Genomic DNA, 24,312 nt, shown 5'->3' with positions numbered 1-24,312 from the left:
AAACCACTGAGCCAGACGGCCAGTCCCTACTCTTGTATCGAGGCCAGCTTGGTTTTCCTCTTCTCACTCGCCTCCTCTCCTGCCTCTCCCCTGTCACAGCCCTTACCCATCCTCTGCCTGTCTTCACTATTTTGCAGGGATGGGTTTAACGTGCGGATCCCTCTGCCGGGCCCCCTGTTTGACGCCCTGCCCCGGGAGATCCAGAGCGGCATGCTGCTGCGGGTGCAGCCCGTCCTCTTCAATGTGGGCATCAATGAGCAGCAGACTCTGGCCGAGAGGTGGGTGCAGTGGTCACTTACCGCATATAGAAAATGTCCTTAGCCCTCTTCAGGTTCTGAGCACTGAAGAGACTTTGTCATCACTCCCTTCCTTTGGCCAGCATTCTTTAAGTGCAGCCGTACACCTAGCTCTATGTGTGGTGCTGGGGACACAAAGATGACCCAGATGTGGTCTGTATCCTCAAGAGACTTGGGCTGGTAGGAGAGAGATGTAGGCACAAGGATGAAGATGAATGCAGGGAGTAGGGGGCTCCTAACAGGAGACCCAGGGAGAAGGTCTGGGAGGGCTTCCTGGAGGGGATGATGGCTGAACGGAGTTTCAAAGAGTAAGTAGGAATTGGTCAGATGAAGAGGTGGAGGGAAGGCCTGACATCTCAGGCCAATAAGCCTGAACAAAAGCAGGTAGGGAGAAACCGTGTGGCAGCTCGAGGCTAAGGCCCCAGGCCAGGTTGGCCAGTGGTGGTGTTAGAGAGGCCTGTGTTTGAGGCTGAGAGCCTTGCCTTGATTGCAAAGGCCTGTGTCTTGTAAACTCCCTCTAAGTTCCCCTGCCAGGCAACAAGGAGTAGTCACATGTACCCGTGTGTGCAAGTAAGTGTGTGCATGTGTTCAAGGTATGACCAGAGCTAGAGGAGCCCACTCCAGGGAGAGTAGGCAGCATCAAGAGGCCAGCAGGGAGGTGTCCCAGGGAGGACAATAATGTTCCCTGTGTCTGGCAGCTGCCATTCCTGTTGACTGCAAGAGCAGTTTCTGGAAAGTGTTGAGGCAAGGCCATATCACAGTCAGCAGAGGAGCAGGTGGAGAGGATGAGACAGTGGGGATGGGGAAGACTTGGTGAGTACCAGGTCTTTTGCTCATTCATCTGCTTTTGGGACACTCTCTTCTCAGCTGTGTCTTGGGGGCAGTCCTAGAGGTTTTCCTAGAGGAAAAACCATTGCCGGCATCAGAGTGGATGAGCTGTGATGGACCCACAGGATGGAGTCCTGTGGATGGGAGTCCTAAAGGATGACATGGGTCCATGAAGAGGCTGATGTGCATGGAGGTCACTCAGCAGGGCAGTGGTGGAGCTGCACTGGGCATCCAGGCCTTAGACTTCAGAGCCTGCCTGTGTTAATGACCACCTTGTGTCTTCCTCAAGGGTGACTTTTCTCTGCCTCTGCCTTACATATCTGGCATGTCCTGGCTACCTGGGAGGTGTGCACAGGATGAAGCTGCATGGAGAGAAAAGAGCTAGGGCCTCACAGGGCAGGAGGAGCAGCTAGTCAGGCGTGGCAGCAGGCAGAGTGACTTCAGCTTCGAGTACAGGACTGTGTCCTCACTCCCCAGCCAGAGCCCCATTGCTGTCCCTGTCTCCTAAGCACCTCCAGGATGGGAGGACAAGGGCTTCCCAGTGAGTGGCCATGAGGCATTTCTGTGCGTGCCTTACTAGGGGACAGATAGTGTTCTGATTATCTTTTAGGCACATCTGTAACAAACATGCATGGTTTCTGCTGATGTTTAAATACGTGTCACAGACACAGTAGAAATGGCCTGATGCTTGAGAGGAGGAAAGAGTTTAAATGTGTTTAAAGTTTAAATGTGCACAATAACTCTTGAGACGATCAACATTATTAGCTTCAATGCAGTGATGCTGATGCTAGTAGAAAGTGTCAGTAACTAATGGTGTGCCCATATGACTCCTGAAGGTTTGGAGATACATCTTTACAAGAAGTTATCAACGTGGAAAGTTTGGTGCGGTTAAATTCCTACTTTGAGCAGTTTAAGGAAGTATTGCCTGAGGATTGTAAGTATTTCCTCACTCACGGTAGGTTTCCTTTTCACTTGTTGTCTATCCTGTGTCACCTTGGGTGTTTGAGCCTTTCCTGCCGCTTAGGCTGTCTGCTCACCCACCGTCCAGATGCTGCCTCCATGGGCACAGTTCTTCCTCTGATTCCCTGTTCTCCCTGGCAGCCTGGTCACCTACTCAGACTCTGCCTGGCTTGAATCCTCACCCACAGGAGAAGCTTCCTCAGGCGTGGCCTGTGCTGATTCTTCTCTGGTTGGTTCTCTTGTCACCTAGATAATGTGGGCTTTCTCATACATCAGCCCAGCCACTGGTGTCATTGAGGCCAGTGATGTGCATTGTGCTCCTGCTGGTAGGACAGGTGGGGGTCACAGGGGCAGGACCCCACTCAGCCCTGCACTGGTGTGAGCTCTCCACACACCTCCCTCTGTGGCGTGTAGAGTAAGATACCAGGCAGATACTTACTGCTGGATGTGGGAGGCAAGGAGGCCCGTGTGCGGCTGTCCCTGGAGGCAGATGGAGTGACAGCAGCCATCACTCTGCAAACAGCCTTCTCTGGGCTTCTGGACTCAGGCAGGAGCCCAGGGCTCTGCACACTATCTGTAAATGGAGAATTCTCTCATGATTTCGTATTTACTGAGCACTTGCCCTGGATAAAGCACCACAGGACCTAGTGACAAATGAAACCAAACCCTGCCTGGTTAGGAATGGACTCTGCCTCTCTGTGCTCGCACTGCCCCAGCCATGAGGGGGCTCCCCAGGTGAAGGAGGCCAACTGGGTCCCTGGGTAACCCCCGCATCCTCTAACGGGACTCCTAAGGAGGAAGATGGGAAAAGGCTTCATTCGCATTCCCGGGTCACTGTGTGCCAGGCATTGTGCTGTGCTAGGTGCACATTTCTGCGCTGACTCCCCACGACAATGCTTCGAGGTAGGCATTAGTATTGGTGGCACAGAAAGGTTGGCTTGGATCTGAGGCTTAGTGCTTAGATAGTTGGAGAGAGCCATGGGCACATGGTGGAGAGACAAAGGGCCTACACTGGCTGTGGCCACATGACCGGGTGACTGCTGATAGGCGGAGCTGGGGGGCAAGGAGAGCAGTCCAGGTGCCAATGGCCTTGTGATATGGGACAGGGGGCACAGATGAGGCCAGGTGGGGCACACCTGTCACCACCTTGGTCAACAGCACGGGGTAACAGGGCTGTCTAGTGGTTGAGGTCACTGTGTGAAGAGGAAGGGGCTGAGGACAGAGCCTCTGGGGAAAGGCCCCGTGTGGAGGTGGCTTGTGAAGAAAAGATTCAGCAGAAGGGTGGGAGAGAGTCCTTGCAGGCAAAAGAGCAGCAGTGTTACCTGGGTGCCAAGGAGGGGGAAGGGGAGGGGTCCCTGGTGACTTCTGAGGCGCATTCAGTGTGGCGAGGGCTGCAGTCAGGGCAAGTAAGTGATGAAATGGCACTGCCTTGATGGGCCACTCTGCCCCAGAGATCAGCAGAGGTGTGAGATGGGCGATGGGGGAAGGAGCTAGGAAAACACCGGCTGTGAGATGGAGGAGCAGCTCAGGACTACGCATCAGGGATTGCTGTGGACAGGCGGAAATACAAGCAGGCAGCCTCCATCTCCCCAGGGAACCGCAGAAGTGCTGGCCCTGACCACACACTGGAATTCATTGGGGAGCCTGGACAGTCCTGATGCCTGGGCCCCACCCCAGAGTGATGGGCATCAGCAGTTCCAGAAACTCCCTAGGTGGCCAGGGTTGGAAGCCGTAAGGGGCATGGAAGTAATTTAAGTGCTACCCATGCCAGTAGCCAAGGCCAGTCTCTAAGCGTACCCCCTTTTCTTGCTTAAGTCACCCTAAACTTCCAGCTTGGCTCATGCTACAGTAGCTTCAATAGGCCGCGGTCCTGGGTGTCCCACCAGCTCTCATGGACTCCCCCTGTCTTGCAGGTCTACCTCGATCTCGGAGCCAGACGTGCCTGCCGGAGCTGCTGCGTTTTCTGGGCCAGAACGTTCACGCCAGGAAGAATAAGAATGTCGACATTCTCTGGCAAGCCGCTGAGGTAGTACCCTTGTCATAGTGAGGAAAAGAACGTTATTGTTGCACTTGCTGCCAATAATAATAATTATGATAATAAACCAAAATTGTAGCCAGGAGTCGAGAGAACAAATTTCTCCACAAAAACTTATGTCCCAAACTCTGGAAGACACTGAGAGGTGCCAGTGCGTTCATTACTTAGGGCTGTCTGAAGTCTGAGAAGCTTGACACAGACTCTGTCCCCTGGGGCATTTAATAAGCAGGTTGATGACAATTGTTACCTCCAGAAGCCTGGGCAATCGATAGCAGCTACAACTCACTGCCTCTTCTAATAGCTTCAGCAGTAGACCATGGTGACCTTCCTAGTCTCTTTACAGTTATTTTTTGTATATTGCAGTTTGGATCTCTTTTCCCAAGTACTTCCAGTATTTTCTCATAAATGTACTTGCAGAGGTCCATAGCTAGCCATTCACTCATCCCTGTCCAGAGGTGACTTTAACTGGTCTCCACGGCAGCACTGACCTGTCCGGTGTTGGCACTTGCACACATAGACTCGGGAGCACGAGTGATCCCCATATGGCATTCCAGCTCCCAGCCTGGCCTGAGCGCAGGGGAGGAATGGACACCTGCCACTCTGCCCCTGGGGGAGGAGTAGACACCGCACTGCCCATTCACACCTGGTTACCCCCTGGTTCGCAGAGCCCAGGCAGCAGTTAGGAGGGCTGTCTAACCCTCTTCCTTCCCCCCATTGCTTTCCTTAGCTACTCATTCTAGAGCTTTCCTGTTCTCTTCATCATGAACGTGTTCCTCTCAACCCTGGGTCTCTTCCATGGCAGCAGACAGTCCAGTTGGTCATGGTGCTTGCCAGCTATTTGGTAGACCCTGTGTTTGAGAGCCTGTCTTCATGGAGTCCTCTCTTTGAACACGCCCCCCTTTGTGCCTTTGTCAGTGGATATGGCCACTGATGCCTTTCTGTCGGATGCAGCTGTGACCAGTGGATGTTCCCCTCTGTATATTCATGTGTTCATTGAGCCTACAGGTGCCCCAGCTGCTAAGACTTCATGCTCATGAAAACTGTGGGATAGGTCAGCCTGAGGAGCTCCCTTTCTGGGCTAGGCTACCCTTGGAATCTTTTCACAACAGAACACATTTGGAAGCACTGAGTGACAGGAAGCTTGAGGGGATTCATGGGCCTCATTGTTCAAATATTGTCCTGGTTCTGAGGTCACATCTGCCCTTGTTTGCTCAGGCCAAACCTAACAAATAGGGTGCAGGGTGAGCTCATGCATGCCGGGGTGCCTCGGCAGGCAGAGGAGCCCCTTACTTTCTTAGTATATTTTTTGGGGCTGCTAAAATCCTTTGGCTGGCCATGACAAACCTGCTACACAGATATCTTTGCAAGAATTCAGATATAGAGCAAGCCTTTCCTCATGTGGCACAGAAGGTGACACAGCCAGATCCCCCACAGTGGCCCAGAGCAGCACCCCCTGATTCACTCTCCTTAGTACAAGTACGCAGATGGCCTTACAGATGTAAGTAGATGCTGAGACCCGTGTGTACCCCGTTTGGGAAGTGTGCTTCTCTTTTCCTCTTGCTAGATTGTAGTGATCCACCAATCCCCTGTGCCAGGTCAGAAAAGCAGCCCATCCAGTCCCACATTTTCAGTTCCCAGCAGAGGTTCAAGGTATAGATTTTCAGGTGGAAAAGTCTCAAAGGCCCTGGACACATCACCTCTTGTATTTTCCCCTTGAGGGTCCCCTGGGGAGAGAGGTATTTGTGCAATGCCAAGTCACTCAGCTATCAAGGCCTCCCATCCCCAGTCTGACCAGAGCTGCCCTCCTTTTCTGAATCTTATTTATTTTCATTTCTGTGTATAAACCCTGACTAAACAGTTTGGGTTTAGTCATTGGTCAGGTCTAGGCCCTCATTCCATGGATGGGGAGATCCGTCAGAGCCCCAAAGCTGGCTGATGGCCCCCTCGAGGATGGAGCTTGGCACTGCAGATGGCCCTCTTGTGCAAGAATGCACCTCTGGTCACCTCTGCCTGCCTTCTGGAATCTGATGTTCTGGATACCATGTCTCTGAATGTAAGCGTTCTTTGAACCTATTTGTGGTTCTGGCTTGTGCCATGTGTCTGGATCATGAACTCTGCAGCCTGTGGAATTCAGTGAGCAGTCACGTGCACCCTCCCTTCATCAGCTATGGTTTTATGCATTTGGATTATATCACTCTTTGCTGAGTTTAGGGGATGCTTAGTGTCCTTTTTTTTTTTTTTTTTTCCTTTCCTGTAAAAATTGTTTTTGCTCTCAAAAGAAGCCTGTCTTCCTCCTGATAGTCTTGGCCAAACTTGTTTGGGCCTTTTCTCTTTTGTCTTTTTCTAAACACCGTGCTTAGGACTACACTGTGCTCTCTCTAGTGGCATTCCTGGCAGTGGCTGCGCCTCTTGGCTCTGCTGGCCTGGGAAGCAGGTGTGGTCCCATCTCCTGGGCCATCTGCAGGGGCTCTGATACTGCTCTGGAGTGTGATAGCTTATTGGAGTCCACCGTCATCTAGTTTTGATTTTTCACTGAATACCAATATTGTTCTCGAGGTGCAGTACCTGATACAGGTTCATAGGCCCTTATGTGAAGCTCTCGTGGGTAGATGTTTTGGAATTCCATATTTTAAGAAAGTGACATGGTACACGGTTGGTGCACATATATGTAATATAGTGCATATCACCTATGTTTGATGTGGCACACATATGATTGAACATACCCAGAGGTGTCTGGAGCAGCCCTCTGAAACAAACTCATTAATATTGCTTTATTGAGAAATACGAATGTTTATACAAAATGGGATAAATGAAGATTGTAGTCTCACGTCAGCTCAGATCTGATTGTGTTGCCAAATGAAGTTGCTGTAAACTTAAAAAGAAAAACAATCTTCTGTTCGAGGGCTTTCTGTTCATGGGGACTGGGTACCTAGAATTGTATCTAGTGGTGCAAAAAAAAGGCTCCCAAATGACCTTCCTGTGGGGAGAGAAGGTGCCCTGGGGTGGCCTTTTCTCAGCCTGGAGGATGCCCCACTGTGAGCTCCCACTTCCTCTGCTTGTGAAGGGGAAAGTGCACTGACCTGTCCCCATGCACAGCCCTGAGTGAGGTGGATAGTGGAGGGCCTGTGGAGTGTGGTGGTCAGGAGGAGACTAAGGGGAAGCATTTCTGAGCTATTCCCATCTGTGCAGGTGAGGAGAAAGCAGAGACCGTGGGTCTGTGCTGTGCCTTCCAGAAAGGCCCGGAGATTTGGCCAAGGGTGGAACATCCCAGGAGCTGCTCTGACCTCCTGAGCTGGTCTTTGCTGCCCTCCTCTGCCCAGGACCTGCAGCAAAGGTCTGAATGTGATGAGATGGCCTGGGCAGTTTGGAAGAAGGCACAGCTGGTAAGGTCAGCAGACAGGTGGTGATACCCCAGAAAAGAAGGGAGCCTAGGCCTTAACGGAGTGGCCTGTGGTAGGGGGAGTCACAGGAGGGATGGCCAGGGACAAAGGCCATCCCATGGGCAGTGATGTCATCTCTGCGGTCTTCTCTGGCAGGACGTGGAAGTGGAGGGAATGCCGGCCTGAGGCATTGCCATATGCCACCCTTGGCCACCCGGAACCTGTGTCCCACCCAAAGCTTCTTGCTGTTCTTTGGAGTCTCCCTCTAAGCACAGCCTGTGTTCCTGTTGCAGATCTGCCGCCGCCTTAATGGGGTCCGGTTCACCAGCTGCAAGAGCGCCAAGGACCGCACAGCCATGTCGGTGACGCTGGAGCAGTGCCTGATCCTGCAGCACGAGCACGGCATGGCTCCACAGGTGTTCACCCAGGCCCTGGAGTGCATGCGCAGGTGAGTCCCGCTGCCCCCGCCGCCCGCCCCGCCTGCCCCGGGCTCCGTGTAAACTGCAGATGAGCCGGTCCTGCCGGGGCGCCCCCGGCCCAGGTCCCCTTGACTCCAGCTGGCATGCTCTAGTTTGACTTGGGAAAATTCACTGATGTCTGCCAAGTCAAACTGTCGATGGTCTCACATTGAGACCATGTTCTCTTTTAAGTCAAGGGGTACTAGAGAGCCAGCAGTCTTCATGAGCAGGACTGCTCTGAAATCGGGTGGTCTCGGGGCGAGCTTAGGAGTTAGGAAGTCGTGTGCAGCCATGTGCAAGTGGTCTGGCACGTGGCTTTCCCTCGGCCCCCTGCCTTGCTGTGGGTGAGAATTAGGGCCAGAGCTTCCTCAGCAGGCATCGGCTGCTTCCACCATGCCTCTTAGCTCCTTCCAAACTTGAGTGAAGAAAACGCGTCTGCAGGTTGCACCGGTTTGCTCCGCTTCTTCTCTAGCCATCGACACAGTTTGCTTCTCTTAGCAAAGTGTCAAATGAGTGTCTTATGGTAACGGCAGCAGCCCCCCACCTGTCCGTGTGCCGTGGCGACCTCACCCTAATGATGTTCTGATTCTGAGGCAGCAGGCGTGTTTGCAGAATGAAACCCAGGACTAAAACTGTCTACTGTTGATCGATGCCTTGTTTCAAGCACTGCTGGGGAGCACCTTACCTCACATACCAAAAGAAAGGATAAGAAACCTGGTTTTCCCGTCTCCTTCAATGTAGCCACCAATGCTGTCCAAGTCTCGTTTCCAACAGTCACTCCTACTGAATGTTCTGTATCATTTGTCCTCTCACCAAATTCTTTGAAGCGTTCAATTCTCTTATCCTTTCTGTATGTTTCTGCCGTTTGACCTTCTCACAATAACCCACCAAAGTGATGCCTGAGCTCCTGCCTCTTGATAATAGCATTTTGTAGAAGTGGAATCGTGTTGTCCCTGTTTTGTCTTTCCACATTCATCCAAACCTCTCTGTTACCTCGGGGCTTCTATGTATGCACGTGGAGAAAGTTCACCGTCCTCCCTGTGCTGAGCCTCAGGGAAGCAGTGGAGACTCTCGACCCCCTGCCTGGGCACCCTTGGCTAAAGGCCTGTCCTCACGGGCTGCCCTTCAGGCTCAGTGTCCCTGAGGCCACGGGGTGGCAGTTGCAGGGTGCTGGGAGGGACCACCTTGGTGAGATGCAGGCCTCTACCAGAGAAGAAACACGAAAAATGGAAGGGAGGGGATACCTGTGGTGGTTGGAGCAACGATTAGGATCAGGTCCACTCAGTAGACCAGGCCGTGGTGTTTGCAGTTGATGTGTAGACATCTGTCCAGTCCTGGCTTCTAAAACCAATTCAGTGAGAACAAGGATTCATTCTGACTGCATCTGAGCACAGGGAGAAAGGAGCTCCTGAGAAAGACACACGGGCAGCCACCTCTGCTGGCCCATGGCCTGCCTTGGGGCTGTGTGGGGGGGCCCACATGTGCACAGAAAACCGCTGTGGTTTTCAACATGCACAGCCCTTTACCACCTAAGAAATGGATATTCCTTGAAGCAAAATTTAAAAATATGGATAAGCCCCTATACCAGCTGTTCTCACACCTTTACCTCAAAATCCTCCATATTCCCACTTTTGGACAAGTAACTGTGCTAATGTGTGACGCCTACTCTTCCTGATGTAGACACGTATATACAGTCACATAGGTGTGTGATTAATACACACATTGGTTACTCAGTCCCTGAATAATACACAACACACATACATGCATGAACAGATGCAGTTATATGTGCAATTTTAGCCTGTTATTTTAGCCTACTTTTTTCATTTACCTGTCTCATGGGCATTTTTTCAGGTTAATAGAGACCTTCCCATTTTGAGCACACCATAATTCCCCAGTTTGCCGTCATTGAATAAGCTCTATGTAGTTTTTAGCACCTCAAACCAGGGTGTGGTGAATACCCTTAGGTATGCTCCTGTCCACATTTACTGCATCGATCCCTTAGGTTAAACAGTATACACCTTAAAAAAAAAAAAAAGTATACACCTTTGTAAGGCTTTTAATACAAACTGTCACACTCCTGCCCACTATCCCGAGCGCCTGCTCGTCCATCTGGGTGTTGTCGTGCCTATCACTCATCAGAGTGCTTTGGAGTCTGTAAAGTCAGTGTTGCATTCCATTGTCCCAGGTGAGGACCCTGAGGTCTTGAGTAGAGAAAGACCTTCCTCCCTGGGCCTCCCTCTGCCTCTCTAAACCCCCGACCCACCCACGTCCAATTATGAAAGTCTTTTTATAAAAGTCCTATTTGTTTTTCTGAATTTTCTAAAATCTCTGCAGTAAACATATAATCTTACTTAATAATCATGTAAGATATTATTACATAAGAACCAAGCTCTATCACGGCCCCCCTACACCCACCCCCAGGAACCAGTAGCTCTAGCAGCCGGGGCTCCATGCTCACTACCACCTGTCTGCCTGACCATGTAGCAGCTCAGGCCATCACCATGTTTGATTGTTTTAAGGTGATTTTCTGGATTCTCCCCTGTGGGGAAGACACGCATCTGTTCGTAGACAGCAAACCTGAGGTGGCTGGGACACTAGCCAGTATTTCTGGCTGTGGTCAGGACCTGTGGCTCAGCCGGGAGCCCGAAGGAGGCCGCAGAAAATACTGGCCATGCCTTGAGTGGAGGAATGCATTTTGGTTCTCTTGCTTTCTCGCTTGCATCTTACCAGATGGAAGAGTAGAGCATGCAGGCAAGGGTGTAGGGCGGAGAGAGGGGTGGGGTAAGGGCTGACACTCGGGCTGTGTTTCTCTCGGAGGCCCAGGGTGAGCAGTGGCCAGTGCTGTGCTAACAAATGTTTAACAACCAGCTCTCTGCCTCCACCACCGCCAAAAAAAGCCCCGATCTATAGTGTTTGCCAGATTCTATGGCATAAATACTCCCACTGGGGCTTATTTCAGGCTACCAGTGTGACACCACGGAACATGGAATTAAGAGGCGATGTGACATTGGAGCCAATGCCAGCACACCACTCATGGTGCCTCTCTGTCCCCAATCCAGGGGCTGAGACATTCACAGAGTGAGCTAAGTAGCCACAGTGACACCTCCCCAAGACTGCCATCGTTGGGAATGTGACAGTCAGTTGGAAAGTGTCCCCAGTCAGAACGGCACACCTGAACAGTGCCATTCCAGGCCTTCCAGGTTCCTCTGGGAAAGCCCAGGAAAATTCTGCTTGAGGGAGGACCTCATGCTACTCATCTCTGGGTGGATCCTCAGAGGCCACCTGCTGTGTCCCCGCATCTCTGCTTCTGTGTCACTGTTGCCACTTTGGTGACATTCATTGAGGATGTGGCTCCAGAGCCGTGTCACCTCAGTATATTTTGTCTGTGGTGCCAAAAGGGAAAATTCCAAAATTTCTGACGTGAGCTCGGTTGGATTCCATTGTTGGGGATCACCCTGCCCACTAGTAAACTTGAATGTTCAGGGCCACCAGCAACTCAGGTCCTGCCACTGCTTAGCCTGACAGCCGAGGTGAGTCTGGGGAGGGCTCTGCCTTTGACTGGTACTTGAGGTAAATGGTAATTGTCTGAGTGGTTCATCAAGAGGCAGCTCTGGCAAAGTCGGCCGCACGGCCCCCCGCTCAGGCATCTGTGAGAAGGTCAAACCACCCCCACCCTTCCCCCAATGGTTCTTCATGTTCAGCTTGCTTTTGGAAACCCATGTCTTGGCAGCATGTGAGAGCATGGCAGGGCAGCATGGAGTTGTGCTTGGCCAGCCGAGAGAGGGCGAACATGGAAAACCATTTAGTCAACCTACATGTGTTTGTTTTCGGTAGACGACAGTATTTTTTCTTATTTTCACTTCTCTTTCTCTCCTTTCTTCTTGTGACTGTGCTGGTTTTGTTTTGGTATCCCTTCCACACCCTTTTCTGCACATCACCTTTTCTTTCTGTTGTGGCTCCATCCCATTTTTTTTTACCTTACCATTTGGTTCTCCTCTTTTTTTCCATACTTTTGATACAATCCATTGCATGTGTCTCCTTTTTTTTTTCTCTTTTCTTTATTTCCTTTGCCTTTTTCTTTTCCTTTCTCCCAAACTTTTTCCTTTTCACAGCATTGGAACACGGGAGGTAGTCACCCAGAAGAACTTGAGCGGCCTGGTGCCCATCCGAGACTTAAGACTAGACCCCAGCCTCCTCTGTTCCATCCCTTTGTTAGCTCTGAGCCCCAATTTACTGATTGTGTGGCTCTTCCTGAGCATAGCCTACCTGGTGACCAAATTGCGTTGCAAATGAGTATCCTTGCGAAAAGTCAGTACTAAGTCACAAGAGAAACAAAAGTGCCAGAGTATGTCCAGCCATCTGTGTCCCTAACTGGACAGAAGGAATGTGTCAAAGCGTGGTCTGCCAAGAAATATTTCATGCCTTACAGTTTGATGTTCTGTTGTTCTGAACTGTAAATACCCATCAAATTATTTCACCAAGAGGACTCGTTCGTTTAAATTCCATCGAGTTTTCAGAGCTTGTAACACATTCTGACAGTGCCCTGTCGCTGCATTGTTTAGCTGGCCTGGAGTTACTTGTACCAAATCTCTCACCTTCTGATGTACAAATCTTCATTACCTGTATATCTCCTGTGCCCTGTTTCCAAGAGAAGGGGTTCTGTCTGAAGAGAGTTTGTGTATTTGATACTATTCTTTAATGTACCGCTAACCTTTCCTTTCCTTTTGAAGAGAAATGAAAAGGATAGATGCTTTATAACCGGCTCATCTAGATCTACCTATTTAATAGGACATGTACTTTCTGCTTTCATTTCAAAGCGTAGTCCCTGAACTCACAGTAGCAAACACTTTGCAGAATCGTAACATTCCTCTCTTGTGTTTATGATTTCCAGTCTGAGATGACACAACGCTGTGACTGCAGTAGCACGTTGTACCAAGTCAGGCACATTAAAATAACATGCTGCATGTGACTTTTGACCTACTCTTTGAGATCTTTAGGGATCACTAAACTGATTACAGAAATTAGTGCGTATAGTAACAAAAGGCTGTTAAATACATTTATTTTTCATGAAGCAGTATTTTTCATTTTAAAAATTGCATCTTGAAATACAGATTAAAGTCCAGACATCTTTTCTCTCTGCCAAATCAAATGCGGTTAATAATGATCATTTAGAAAATCAAAGAAAAATGAACCAAAACTGGAGGCCTAACCTTTGGGCACTTGTGATAGATGGAACCATGCTTGGATTTGTGCTGTTAGCACTCTTCACATAATGTGGCAATGCCCAGAAAATGGAATGGTTCTTAACCTTAACTTTCACATTTGGCAGAAGAGTAATTGAACGTGTGTAATGGTAACAATAAATTAGGTGGAAATGCCATAGATTCTGTATAAGAAATACTCAGTGGCTTCTCTGTTTTCCAGTTCAAACTATGCCATGCTTCTGGTTTTGACCGCCAGCTGGTTCCCCATGCACAGTATTTTATGAAAGTGGATTTCTTTTTACCAGTCTAGAAAAATCAGAGTGAATTTACAGAATCTGTCTTTTCCAGAAACTTTACACACATGCATACACACAAACCCAATCCACCACAAAATCTGCCCTCTCTGTTCCTCCCTCAAGATATCAAGAACTTACTCTGGGACTTCTCTGGTTTGACATCAGACTCTAGGAATGGTAGAAGTGGTTAGCAGTGAATGACAAACGCTGAACTCAGGATTCTAAGACTGTTCTCCTCCTCATACCCTGGGAGGCCCTTCTTTTCCTAGACCCCCTGAGCACTGCAGGAGCCCTAGGGCAGGGTTCCTACCTGTAGGGGAAGCCAGTCTTCTCACAAGTGCCGTGTGGCCACCGCGTCTCTGAGGTGGCCGTTCTGTGGCATAGCTCCTGACACCCTTCAGTAGGGAGTCTCACCGGATGCCCAGTGATAGGTGGTGTTAAGTTGTAGCAACACAACACTCGTCACTGTCTGATCCGTGATTTTTGAGAGGCATGTTCACCTCCTGCCTCCTTCACTTTGGGGCGCATGCATCAGCACCCGAAGACTGTTTAAGATCCTTTATTTGAAAGGGAGAAAGTAGAGTTCACAGGCCCTTTCAGCTCCTGTTCCACAGCCTCCCAGTCCCTGCTCTGGTTCAAGTGCCCCTGAAGCCCCTCGGTGGTGACACGTGCTCGTGCCCACCTCCAGGCCTGGCAGAGACTATGCACCGATGAGGGTGGCCCTTTGACTATAGACAGTGTGCCCCCCGCCGCTCCCCGGGCTTGTGGGCATTTCTGTCCCAGTCCCTCGAGACTCCTCCTGGGACCACCTCTCCACCCCCAGCAAAGGGAGGGCATGGCCACTAGAGAGGCCCCTCTGAGGAGGTCTCGTGGACGCCACAGCCTGCTCCTCGCTGCCATGGTGCCAGCCAGGCCTTCCTGCCCTGTGTAGATTTGGCTGCTAGATTGACAGAGAAATAAGTTGGAAAAGAGAGAAGATAAAGTTCTTTGTTTTTCTCTTCAGGGGCTGAGCCAAAAGGCAGTCATTCTAGATGTCCGGTCATGAGGGCAGCACAAGAAAGAACACCAGGAGATCAGCCTAGACTCTGATTGTTGTTGCCACCTTTCTTCAGACCGTCTGAGGAAAGAGACTCAGTATGCTCACCCTTTGTGCTGAGTTTTAGCATCACTAAGGCTTTTTACTTAGGAAATAAGACTAAATATATATCTGAAAATCTTATCTGCTTTAGTGAAAAATAGGCTGGATGAAACAAACATAGGAAGGATGAATCACCAAAGAGGAGTCTGGTATTTGGTGATGGTTTTCAGGCTGCTGCTGAGGTGATGCTAGCAGCAGGTGGGACATTGTCAGTGGCCACCAACACTAGATATTCAGGATCACTGAGATCCCAGTGTATCCACATGAGTTCTAAAGTGGAAGATCCACACCAGAAAGGGAGAATCAGAGGAGTCCTCAAAATTAGTTGTCATCTGGGTTTCCATTCTAGTTTCTCATTCAAAAAAATGGATGTCCTTGAAAAGAAATAATTTACCTATAGAATAAAAAAAAATCATGGAGCTTTGAAATAGTTAAACCCCTCTTTCTAAAATCTATCCAAGACCTTTTCAATGGGTGCTATTGACACCCAAGAACTATGCAGCCGATGTGGTGGATAGAAGTGTTCTATCTTAGGACAGCAGGCTGGCCCCTGTGGCAGGAAACACCAGTTAGGACACACCCTCTCCCCTCTGCACACTTCAGTCTCAAGCCCTAGCACCAAGCTCCTGCAAATAAGTCATGGCAGCATTGGGGTGCCATCAGCCTCAGCAGTCAGATTTTGTAAATTCAAAAACATTTGAAGGAAAGTAAGTACAATTTGCTTTAAAAACTAAATCACATGGAAAGAGTAATCTTGATTACAATGTCGTGTATCACCTATTCAGTCAGTTAAACCCATAATTAGCTTCTTTACCATGTGTAAATAAAAGATAACAGCAAAGTTGACAGATGATTCTTCTGTGCTCCTCAAAGCAGTTTGGCATTTACTAGTGATAGATGGCCTTTTAAAAGTGTGTACATTTCTATATAAATAGAGAAACCATATCTGAAATAGTTTGATAACAGGAGAGCTTCCAAAGATAAAGTCAGACTAACTGTGCATAGGAACCTATAGCTTCTGCTTTACATGAGATTATATTTTTATCTGATTACTGGATGCTAGACAAACATGATCATCCTTTACCCTACAGGGTTCCCTGTTCATATGGCCTAGGCATTCAGCTCCAATGACACCTGTCTCACTGAGGGCTTGAGGCTCTGGTGACAAGAAAGCCTAGCTGAGTTACTAAATTACTTAATAACAAGCAGGTGGATACTTTTCTAAAATACCTGAGCTTACCTTTTGAATAAAATTACTGTCGTACCAAAAATATTTTACATGTTGTTGATAATGAGACTGTCATTTTCACTTTAAAAGGCTTGAGCAATTGCCACTGATATTTTTTTAAAATGCATGACATAATGGTCTTCATACAATTTGAAATATTTTTTTTAACTCACTCTTTCTTGGTAACTCCAAATTTTACATCTCATAATGGGGATTTTTGTACTAAATTTGATAACTAGTCGATTTAATTGCTAGTCTAAGAATAATATAAAAATGTAAAGTTCTGTGCTTATAGGAAGTCATTTATATTTAGAGTCGCTTTTGCCTGTTAATTTAATGTCTACAGCAGATCATTTCCCAGAGAACTCCCCTGATGCTCTCACTTGGGAATGTGAGGCCTGCCTGATGGCTCATCCTCCTGTTCAGCATTTGCTGTGCCTGCTGGGTTGCCATGACAACCCTCCATCCAGTACAGCTGGGGATGATGCCTGATGCCGATAGGGGGTTCTCTAGGGAAGGGCACCTGTGGGCTCTCACTGGCTTAGTGGCCTGCCTATGAGAGGTGACCACAGTGAGGACAGCCCACCTGGAGAAGACTGCCATGGGGAGATCTCACTGGGCTCACTCCTTCATGATTGTTCTAGCCCAGACAGCTGTGCAGACTCACCGTGCCACCATTGCATGGGCTCACTGTTGCTTTGCACCCAGGACAGCTATCTCCTCAGTGGGGATGGCATGTTAGAGCAGCCTTCTCAGCCAGATGGCTTTGCTACATTCTGAATTCTGCAAGGAAAATGAATTTTGAATTTGAGGTGATTAATAGCCATTGCTACTACAGAAAAATGCAGCTCCTGAAAGCTTTGGTAAGAGTAGCACTATTTCTCATTCTATTCAATTTGCGACGCCACAGAACCTTTGAACTGCTAGTTATGATAGAATTCTCAGATTACTAGACATGACATTCATGGAAACCTTCCACTTAAAAACAGAAGTTTGCTTCTACTTAGATATAGTGCTGCCTCTGGAAATGCCAGACTCGCAATCCCATCCAGCATGTGTCCATGTCTGTGTTTTTCTTAGTTGCCTTCCTCGTTCAGAAGCCTGCCATCTTGCGTGCGTATTGTTGTAAATGAGTCCGGCACCCATTAGAATTAATCAACCTTTTTTTTAATGCTATGAAAATAATCAACTCATTTCATCTTAGTTTAAGTCTTTTCTTTTTTCCTTTTTTACTGCTGTCATTTCTTGTGCTTGTTTTTTCCCCAGTGAGGGTTGTCGAAGAGAAAATACAATGAAGAATGTTGGAAGTCGCAAATATGCATTTAATTCCCTGCAGCTGAAGGCTTTCCCCAAGCATTACAGGCCTCCCGAAGGGACTTACGGAAAAGTTGAAACATGAACACACGGTTCCTCTAATTAGCTGTTACATACTAAATGTGGGTACCCTCTAGTGTCATATATGAATTCTTCAAGAAGACCTGAAGGATTGGTTTTTATTTTTGTGTTTTAAAAAAAATTCACTAAAAAGTCTATGGAGCATGTTTTTTCCCACTGGAATTAATAGGAGGTGATGTTTGGCTCAGTAGTGTGGATTGTAGCGACTGCCCATTTAAATAGCCTCAGCCATAACCACACAGATATCATTGATAGTTCCCTGTATGAATCAAGCTAGATATGTCTGAAATGCTAAAAGACTTTTTAAAATGCCCACTTAGGCAGCTGCACACCTAACGTATTTTTCTACTGAGTAACTCAAAATTGAGCATTGAATTACAGTCTACTTTTAAAAACTCTGAATGTAAAACAGTAAATAATATATTAAATTATTGGATCCTGGGCAGACCAATAGATGTTAAATGTTAACTCAAGCTTTGGGAAAGAAGCCAGCTCTAGCTCGTGCAGTGAGAGCAAATGGTTCCAATGAATTGTCCCATCTGTAACGGCACAGGTGAAATCAGAAGGTGAAGTGAGGGTCACTAAATAATGCCTGAGATCAGACTTCACTGGAAGGTAGTCTCTGCATAGTGGCTCCCACAGCTCTGCCCCTGATGCCTTGTAGAACAGGGTGTGTGCTGGAGAATGTGAAGCCAGCTGTCCTGTTCTCTTCAGCTCTGGGGCTGGTCCTGCACACGCCCCCTCCTTCCATCACTCCAGAACCCCGCTCACTCATGAGGTGTCTGCTGCCTCTCAGATAGCAATGGGGGATTTTTGTGTGTGTAGGTGCTGGAAGCCTAAATATTTTCAGAACAGATGTCCTTTCGTGGGTTTCCCAATTTATTGTCTTCTAGAAGACAATGCAATCATGTTGAATTGTCTGATGAAAGTGTCTCTTAGGTTTGCAGTACTTGTTACAGTCCTCTTCACATTCTCTTATGTAAGATGACTATTGAGAAAGTTGGATTTATCTCCTACAGTGAGATTTTGAAAGGGATTAATGGGCCATAAAACTTAGGAATTTCATAGAAAATTATGTCTGGTCATCTATTATAAGATGATGATGAGTCTTATCTGCACATAGCAGAGATTTTTTTTCTTAGTTTATATGTTTATCAGTTGTTTATCATGATGATTATGTTTACATGTTATTTAAAAGGCTGTAAAAGAAATCTATGTGGCACATACCCATGATGCTGATCCTAATGATTTAGGAAATTCCTACATCTAAATTTGAGGTATTATTCGTGGGCTCCTTTAGAAATGCCCCTTGGAAACATGTAATGTATGTCGGCTGCTGAGGCCCAGGCAAAGCCACCCACCGGCAGGGACCCAGAGGGGTAGGCGCAGGTGAGGGTGGAACTGTATGGATGACCCTCCAGGCCCTACCTTCTCAGACAGAGCCTACTTCTCCTGATGCCTGGTTGGGTGTGAGAGGATATGGAGGACGCAGCAGGGAGTGATGGCACAGCTCACACATCTCCCACGGCTGGCTCACTGTGGAGAGTGCGCGCAGACACTGCTGTCCACCACCCCGCTGCAGAGGTGGCAGCAGCTGGTATCACCTTCTGCTGTGTCAGACCCCGCTCAAAGACAGTTTCCAGTATGGCTGATTGGGCCTCTCACCACTCCCCCATTTCATTTAATTTGTAATTTCTCTAGCATCTACCTATTTCCGTCTTTTCTCGTTTTAACATCACTACCTTTAAAAAATTCCCTTGTCTTTTTAAATTAAATGTTACCCATATTGTTTCCAGAATTTTATTTTATTTTATTTTATTTTTGGTCTGAAGAGCATTAAGTACCTGCATTTATCAAAAGGGAATACAGCAAATGTTGAGTCATCTGTTAGCAATTCTGCATGTGGCACCATTATGTGAATTATTTTAACGACTTTGGCTTCATGTTAAGGATCACCATAAAACTCTAAGACTTGGCTAATCGTGTAGAAAATGTGGAGGCGTCAGTATTCCATGTGAGCGCTCGGCCGGGCTGCGGCGAGAGAGCCTGGCTCAGCCTCCCGGTGGCCTCACGCCCTCCGCGCTTGCTCTGCGCCAGGGCTCCTGCCCGCCGGGGTGGCCGGGGCTCCTCCCGTGGGCCCAGAGCCTTGAGCTTCGGTTGCACAAGGAAAGCCGCTTCACAGGTTCCGGCCAGTGTTCCTGAGAAGGCCCCTCCTTTCAAAAGAAACGTGGAGACCCACTAGGAACGTGGGACGTGACGTGGATTCTGTGTAAGCACGTGCAGCACAGTTGCCTTTGGTTTCCTTTAAAAATGTACAAATATTGTATAATACAGTTTTGTCCCCACACAATTGTATTTGCCAAGCTTAGTGCATTCAAGTACTTTTATTTATTTGTTTTGGGTGGGCAGTATTAATATATATAAACATATAGTTACTGTTTTATATATTCTTAGCTCATTCAAAGCCATGTATGCTGTAAATGTGCTAGTCTTTAGAATGACAAATAATAAATAACTGACAAGAACATTAAACTTGGTGTTGCCTGATTCATCCCGTTCCAATCAGTAGGAGGACTAGTGGTATGGCCGCAGCGGGCCGGGCCACCTCAGTGGCATTGCATCGAGCGCTCGGGAGTTTGTAAGCATGAGACCATGACAGACTTCTGTTTTATAACCTTGTTCCCGTTTAATTTGAAGCAGAGGGGCAGTAGGGGTGAGATCAAGAGCGTGGACTTCGGCTTCGGATAGAGCCAGCTCCAGTCCTGTGCTGCCACTCACTGGCTGGTGACTGAACAAGTTGCTTGCCCTCTCTGAGCCTTGGTTTTCTCACGTGCAAAGCATGGACCCAACAGTATGTTCTTCGTAACATGCTTGTAAGGTGCCCTGGCATTAAATGTTCTTCAGTGTAGCTGTTATTACCGTCCCACGTCCATTAAGAGGGATTGCGTCTTCTCTGTGGGTTGCCTGGTCATCTGTTTTGTGTGATTTGCTTAAAATGTAGTTCCATTAATGGTTGGCTTGTTGTAACAAGGACTGCATCTTGTACCTTTGCACCTTTTTCTCAGCCATGTGAGCAATGATTTCCTTTGGATGAATTCCTGGCAGCAGACATTTAGAATTAAAAGATCACTTAAATTTTTTAACATTTTTGAATTTTTACTATTACTGAAGTGCTCCCAGAAAATTAACCTACCACCTATTAACACATGCCTTTTTTCCTTTATTCTCAACTTCTGTTTGATGACTATGAAAATTGAACATCTTTTATACTTTTAGTGATATTCCTACTTTTGTGGTTTCATTGGAGTGTTGGTCTTTTTCATGTGCCTTGTTTCTAATATATATTAACTCCTCTGTCGTATGTAGCAGTTTTTAAAAACCTTCTCATTTGTCTTTGGTTTTGTTTATAGTAGGGAGTAAGAGAACTTTTAAAGTTTTTATGTAATTAAATATGCTTGTCTTTTTCTTTTTGGTGCTTGTTCTGAAATCCAGTCCTGGCTTCACCACTGAAGGTGACAGACTGGGCACCCGTCCCTTGTCCTTGAGATGGATGAGGTGCTGTGCACTCAGTGAAGGACCACAGTAGCCTGTGCCACCCTGGATAGAAAGCTCCCTCCCCATTGCTAAGATCTGGCAAGTGGGAAATAACTTTGTCTTATTTTTATCATAGCTGTCAGTCTCCAAGCTTTGACAGATTCCTGAGAGCATAGGATCAGAATATTCACATTACAAATTCCCCCTTGGACTCCTCTTATATCTCAGCGCTATCTTTGTGATGATTCCTTCCTGCACCAGGCTCTTTGGTGGGCCGTTTCCGCAGTCCAGGCAGGTCTGAATTCAAATATAGACCTCTGCGGTATTTTCACGCTCTGTTGTATCATTTAATGACAAGCTGGGACAGGTTAAAGAGGATAGGAAACTTGCTTATGTTTCCACTCCTGGGAAGACGATGTCCGCATCAGAGAGACAAATTTAGAAAGAAAGCATTTCACTGCTACGTACCCCTTGCTGCTCACCCCTCTCTCGGCTTCCATGCCCTCACTTTGTCTCCTTGTTGTCCTCCACCCACCACTAACATTTTGGTGTTCCCCATGTTTCTGTCCATAACTCTCCATCTCCTTTCAAATGCTCTTCCTGAAAAGTCTTAATCACTCCTATGGAATAAATTGCCACTTATTTGCTAATGATTCCCAGATTTCTAGGTCCTCCCCAGACTCTAGGTCCATATCCATCTACAGACCCAGCCACCTCCTAGTCATTCTACTTGTCTATCTTGGGGTCTCATAGCCTATCACAAAGTCATGCTTTCTCTCCAAGCTGGCTGAGCCATCCTCTATTAAATGACCCTACCCTCCACCCAGTGGTCATCTTTTCTCTTGCCATCCACATCTCATCAGCTACTAAGATCTGTATCTCATTACCCCTTCAGCCTATCCCATAATTCACCCCCACACTCACAGCCCTAGTCCATGTCTTGTCCCCACCACCCCCTCAGCCTTCTCACTGCTCCTTAAATGCCCATCTCAGGCCTGCCCTCCTCTATGATTTCTCTCCATAGAATGAGTTGGTCCCTTAAAAAAAAGTATTTTTCCTCATTTCCATTTTGAGTATAACTATCATATTGTGTATCTCCTACCCATCATATTACGTTTTACTTTGTCCAGCATGTTATTTTGTGTCTTCGACAGCAAACATAATGCCTGTCACTCAAAAACGTTTACTGAATGAAAGGATAACTTTTGGGAGGGAGGTGTTCAATTGAAATTTTTCTTATTTTACCACTAGACCATTGTTGCTTTTGTCTCTCTGTATAATCCGTCATTCTAAACAATGACAAGGAGCCAAAACTAACTGTCTCAAAGGAGAAAGCAAACAAGAGCAGCAGGGTGTGGCAAGCACCAGGATGGTAGTTTTCTCTCCTAGGGTAAGCGGTAAGCAGCAGGGTCTCTGAGGAAAGCCCAGTATCATAGCGGGTTCACACAATGTCCTTTTGATCTAGATGGTAGTGACATGATGATTTACTTTATAGTTATTTGTTAACATTATACACCCTGTGCACCTTTCTATATGGCTGTTATATTTAACAAAAATTAAATGTTAACCCATCATTATTCAATCAATAATCTGTGAAGAGAATTAAGAATATAGTTCTATTTATAATAGTATAAAAAAGGAATAAGAGGGATCCCTGGGTGGCGCAGCGGTTTGGCGCCTGCCTTTGGCCCAGGGCGTGATCCTGGAGACCCGGGATCGAATCCCACGTCGGGCTCCCGGTGCATGGAGCCTGCTTCTCCCTCTGCCTGTGTCTCTGCCTCTCTCTCTCTCTCTGTGACTATCATAAATAAATAAAAATTAAAAAAAAGAAAGGAATAAGATACTTGGAATTAACCGCATCAAGGGGGCAAAAGTCTTACACTGAAAACTACAAAATGTTGTAGAAAGAAGACACCAATAAATGGAAAGACATTCATGTGAATGGACTGAGAGATTTCGTATTGTTAAGATGCCAATACTTTCCAAGGTGATGTACAGATTCAGTGTACTCCCTATCAAAATTCCAGTGGTGTCTTTTGCGGAGATAGGGAAATGCATCCTAAAATTCATCTGGCATCTCAAGGGACCTAGAGTAGCCAAAACCCTCAAAAAATAAACAGTTGGAGGTTGCACACTTCTTGATTTCCAAACTTATTACAAAGCTATAGTAATCAAAATAGTGTGGCACTGACATAAAGACAGACATATAGACCGACAGAAAAGAACAAAGGGCCCAGAAGTAAACCCTAGCATATGTGGTCACGTGATTTTCATCAAGGACACCAAGATCATTTAATGAGCAAAGGGCAATATTTTCAACAAATGGTATTGGGAAAACTGGATATCCCCGTCAAAAGAGTGAAATTGGACCTTACACTATGTACAGAATTAACTCCAACTTGATCAAAGACCTAAATGTAAGAACTAAAACTGTACAACTCCTAGAAGAAAATTCAGGGGAAGAACTTCATTGGATCGGTCAATCATTTGTTGGATATGACACCAAAAGGACAAGCAACAAAAAGTAAAAACAGATACACTGGACTGCATCAGAATTTAAAACAGCAATGGTGAACATAATCAACAGAGTGAAAAGAAATGGGAAAAAGTGCAGATGGTCTCCACTAAGGAGTTAATATCCAGCATATACTCAGAACCCCTAGAGCCCCACAACAGAAGAGCAGACAGCCCTATTTTACAAGGGGCAGAACTTTGAATAGACATTTCTCCAAAGAAGGTTTATAAAAAGCCAACAAACACATGAAATGATGCTCAACATCAGTACAACAGTGGTTGCCAGGGGTTGGGGGTACAGGGTAATGGGGAGTTGGTTAATGGGTGTACAGTTTCTGTTTCACAAGATGAATGAGCTCCAGAGATTGGCTGCCTAACAAGGTAAATGTACTTAACACTATTGAACTATATACTTAAAAATACTTAAGATTGTATGCTTTATGTATATTTTACCACAGATAAAATTTTAAATAGTTACTAATAAAGGTATCATAAGTTTCAAAGTGGATCACAGACCTATATGTAAATTAAAACTATAAAATTTTTACATGAAAACAAGAATAAATTTCTGTAAGTTTGAATTAGGTAATGATTTTTTTTAGACATACCAAAAGGAAAAAGATAAATTGGAATTTATCAAAATAATTGTGCTTCAAAAGACAGCAAGCATCAAGAGAATGAAGACAGATCACCTTTGGGAGAAAAACATATGCCAATCATTTGTCTTTAAAGAACTTGTATACACAATATATAAAGTATTCTTATAACACAGTAATAAAGACAGCTTGGAGCACCTGGGTGCTCAGAGGTTGAGCATCTGCCTTTGGCTCAGGTCCTGGGCCTGGGGTCCTGGCATCGAGTCTCCCATAAGGCTCCTTGCAAGGAGCCTGCTTCCCTCTCTGCCTATGTCTCTGCCTCTCTGTGTCTCTCATGAATAAATAAAATCTTTAAAAAACTCCATTGAAAAATGGACAAAGGACTTGAATAGACTTTTCTCCAAAGATCTACATAAGGCCAGAAAGCACATGGAAGCATGTTCAACCTCA

The 24,312-nt window shown here is 46.8% G+C and overlaps 1 protein-coding gene across 17 annotated transcripts in view; it reads left to right on the top strand.

Moving 5' to 3' along the window:
- Positions 1–19,750, top strand: part of INPP4A (inositol polyphosphate-4-phosphatase type I A) — a 134,949-nt gene extending 115,199 nt beyond the window's left edge. For 7 of the 17 annotated variants that reach the window (XM_038551057.1, XM_038551056.1, XM_038551064.1 and 4 more), the window contains 5 exons: positions 138–278; positions 1,961–2,058; positions 3,998–4,110; positions 7,793–7,947; positions 12,070–14,454. In XM_038551057.1, coding sequence (XP_038406985.1) covers positions 138–278; positions 1,961–2,058; positions 3,998–4,110; positions 7,793–7,947; positions 12,070–12,250 — 688 coding nt within the window. In that variant the 3' untranslated portion in view covers positions 12,251–14,454. The other 10 variants (XM_038551069.1, XM_038551068.1, XM_038551061.1 and 7 more) reach the window with 4 other exon arrangements.
- The last annotated feature ends 4,562 nt before the right edge of the window (positions 19,751–24,312 follow it).

This window comes from Canis lupus, chromosome 10 (genome assembly GCF_011100685.1).
Source record: "Canis lupus familiaris isolate Mischka breed German Shepherd chromosome 10, alternate assembly UU_Cfam_GSD_1.0, whole genome shotgun sequence".
Lineage (NCBI taxonomy): Eukaryota > Metazoa > Chordata > Mammalia > Carnivora > Canidae > Canis > Canis lupus.
The sequence above is the reverse complement of the archived record's forward strand: the minus strand, read 5'-3'. Positions and strand labels throughout refer to the sequence as shown.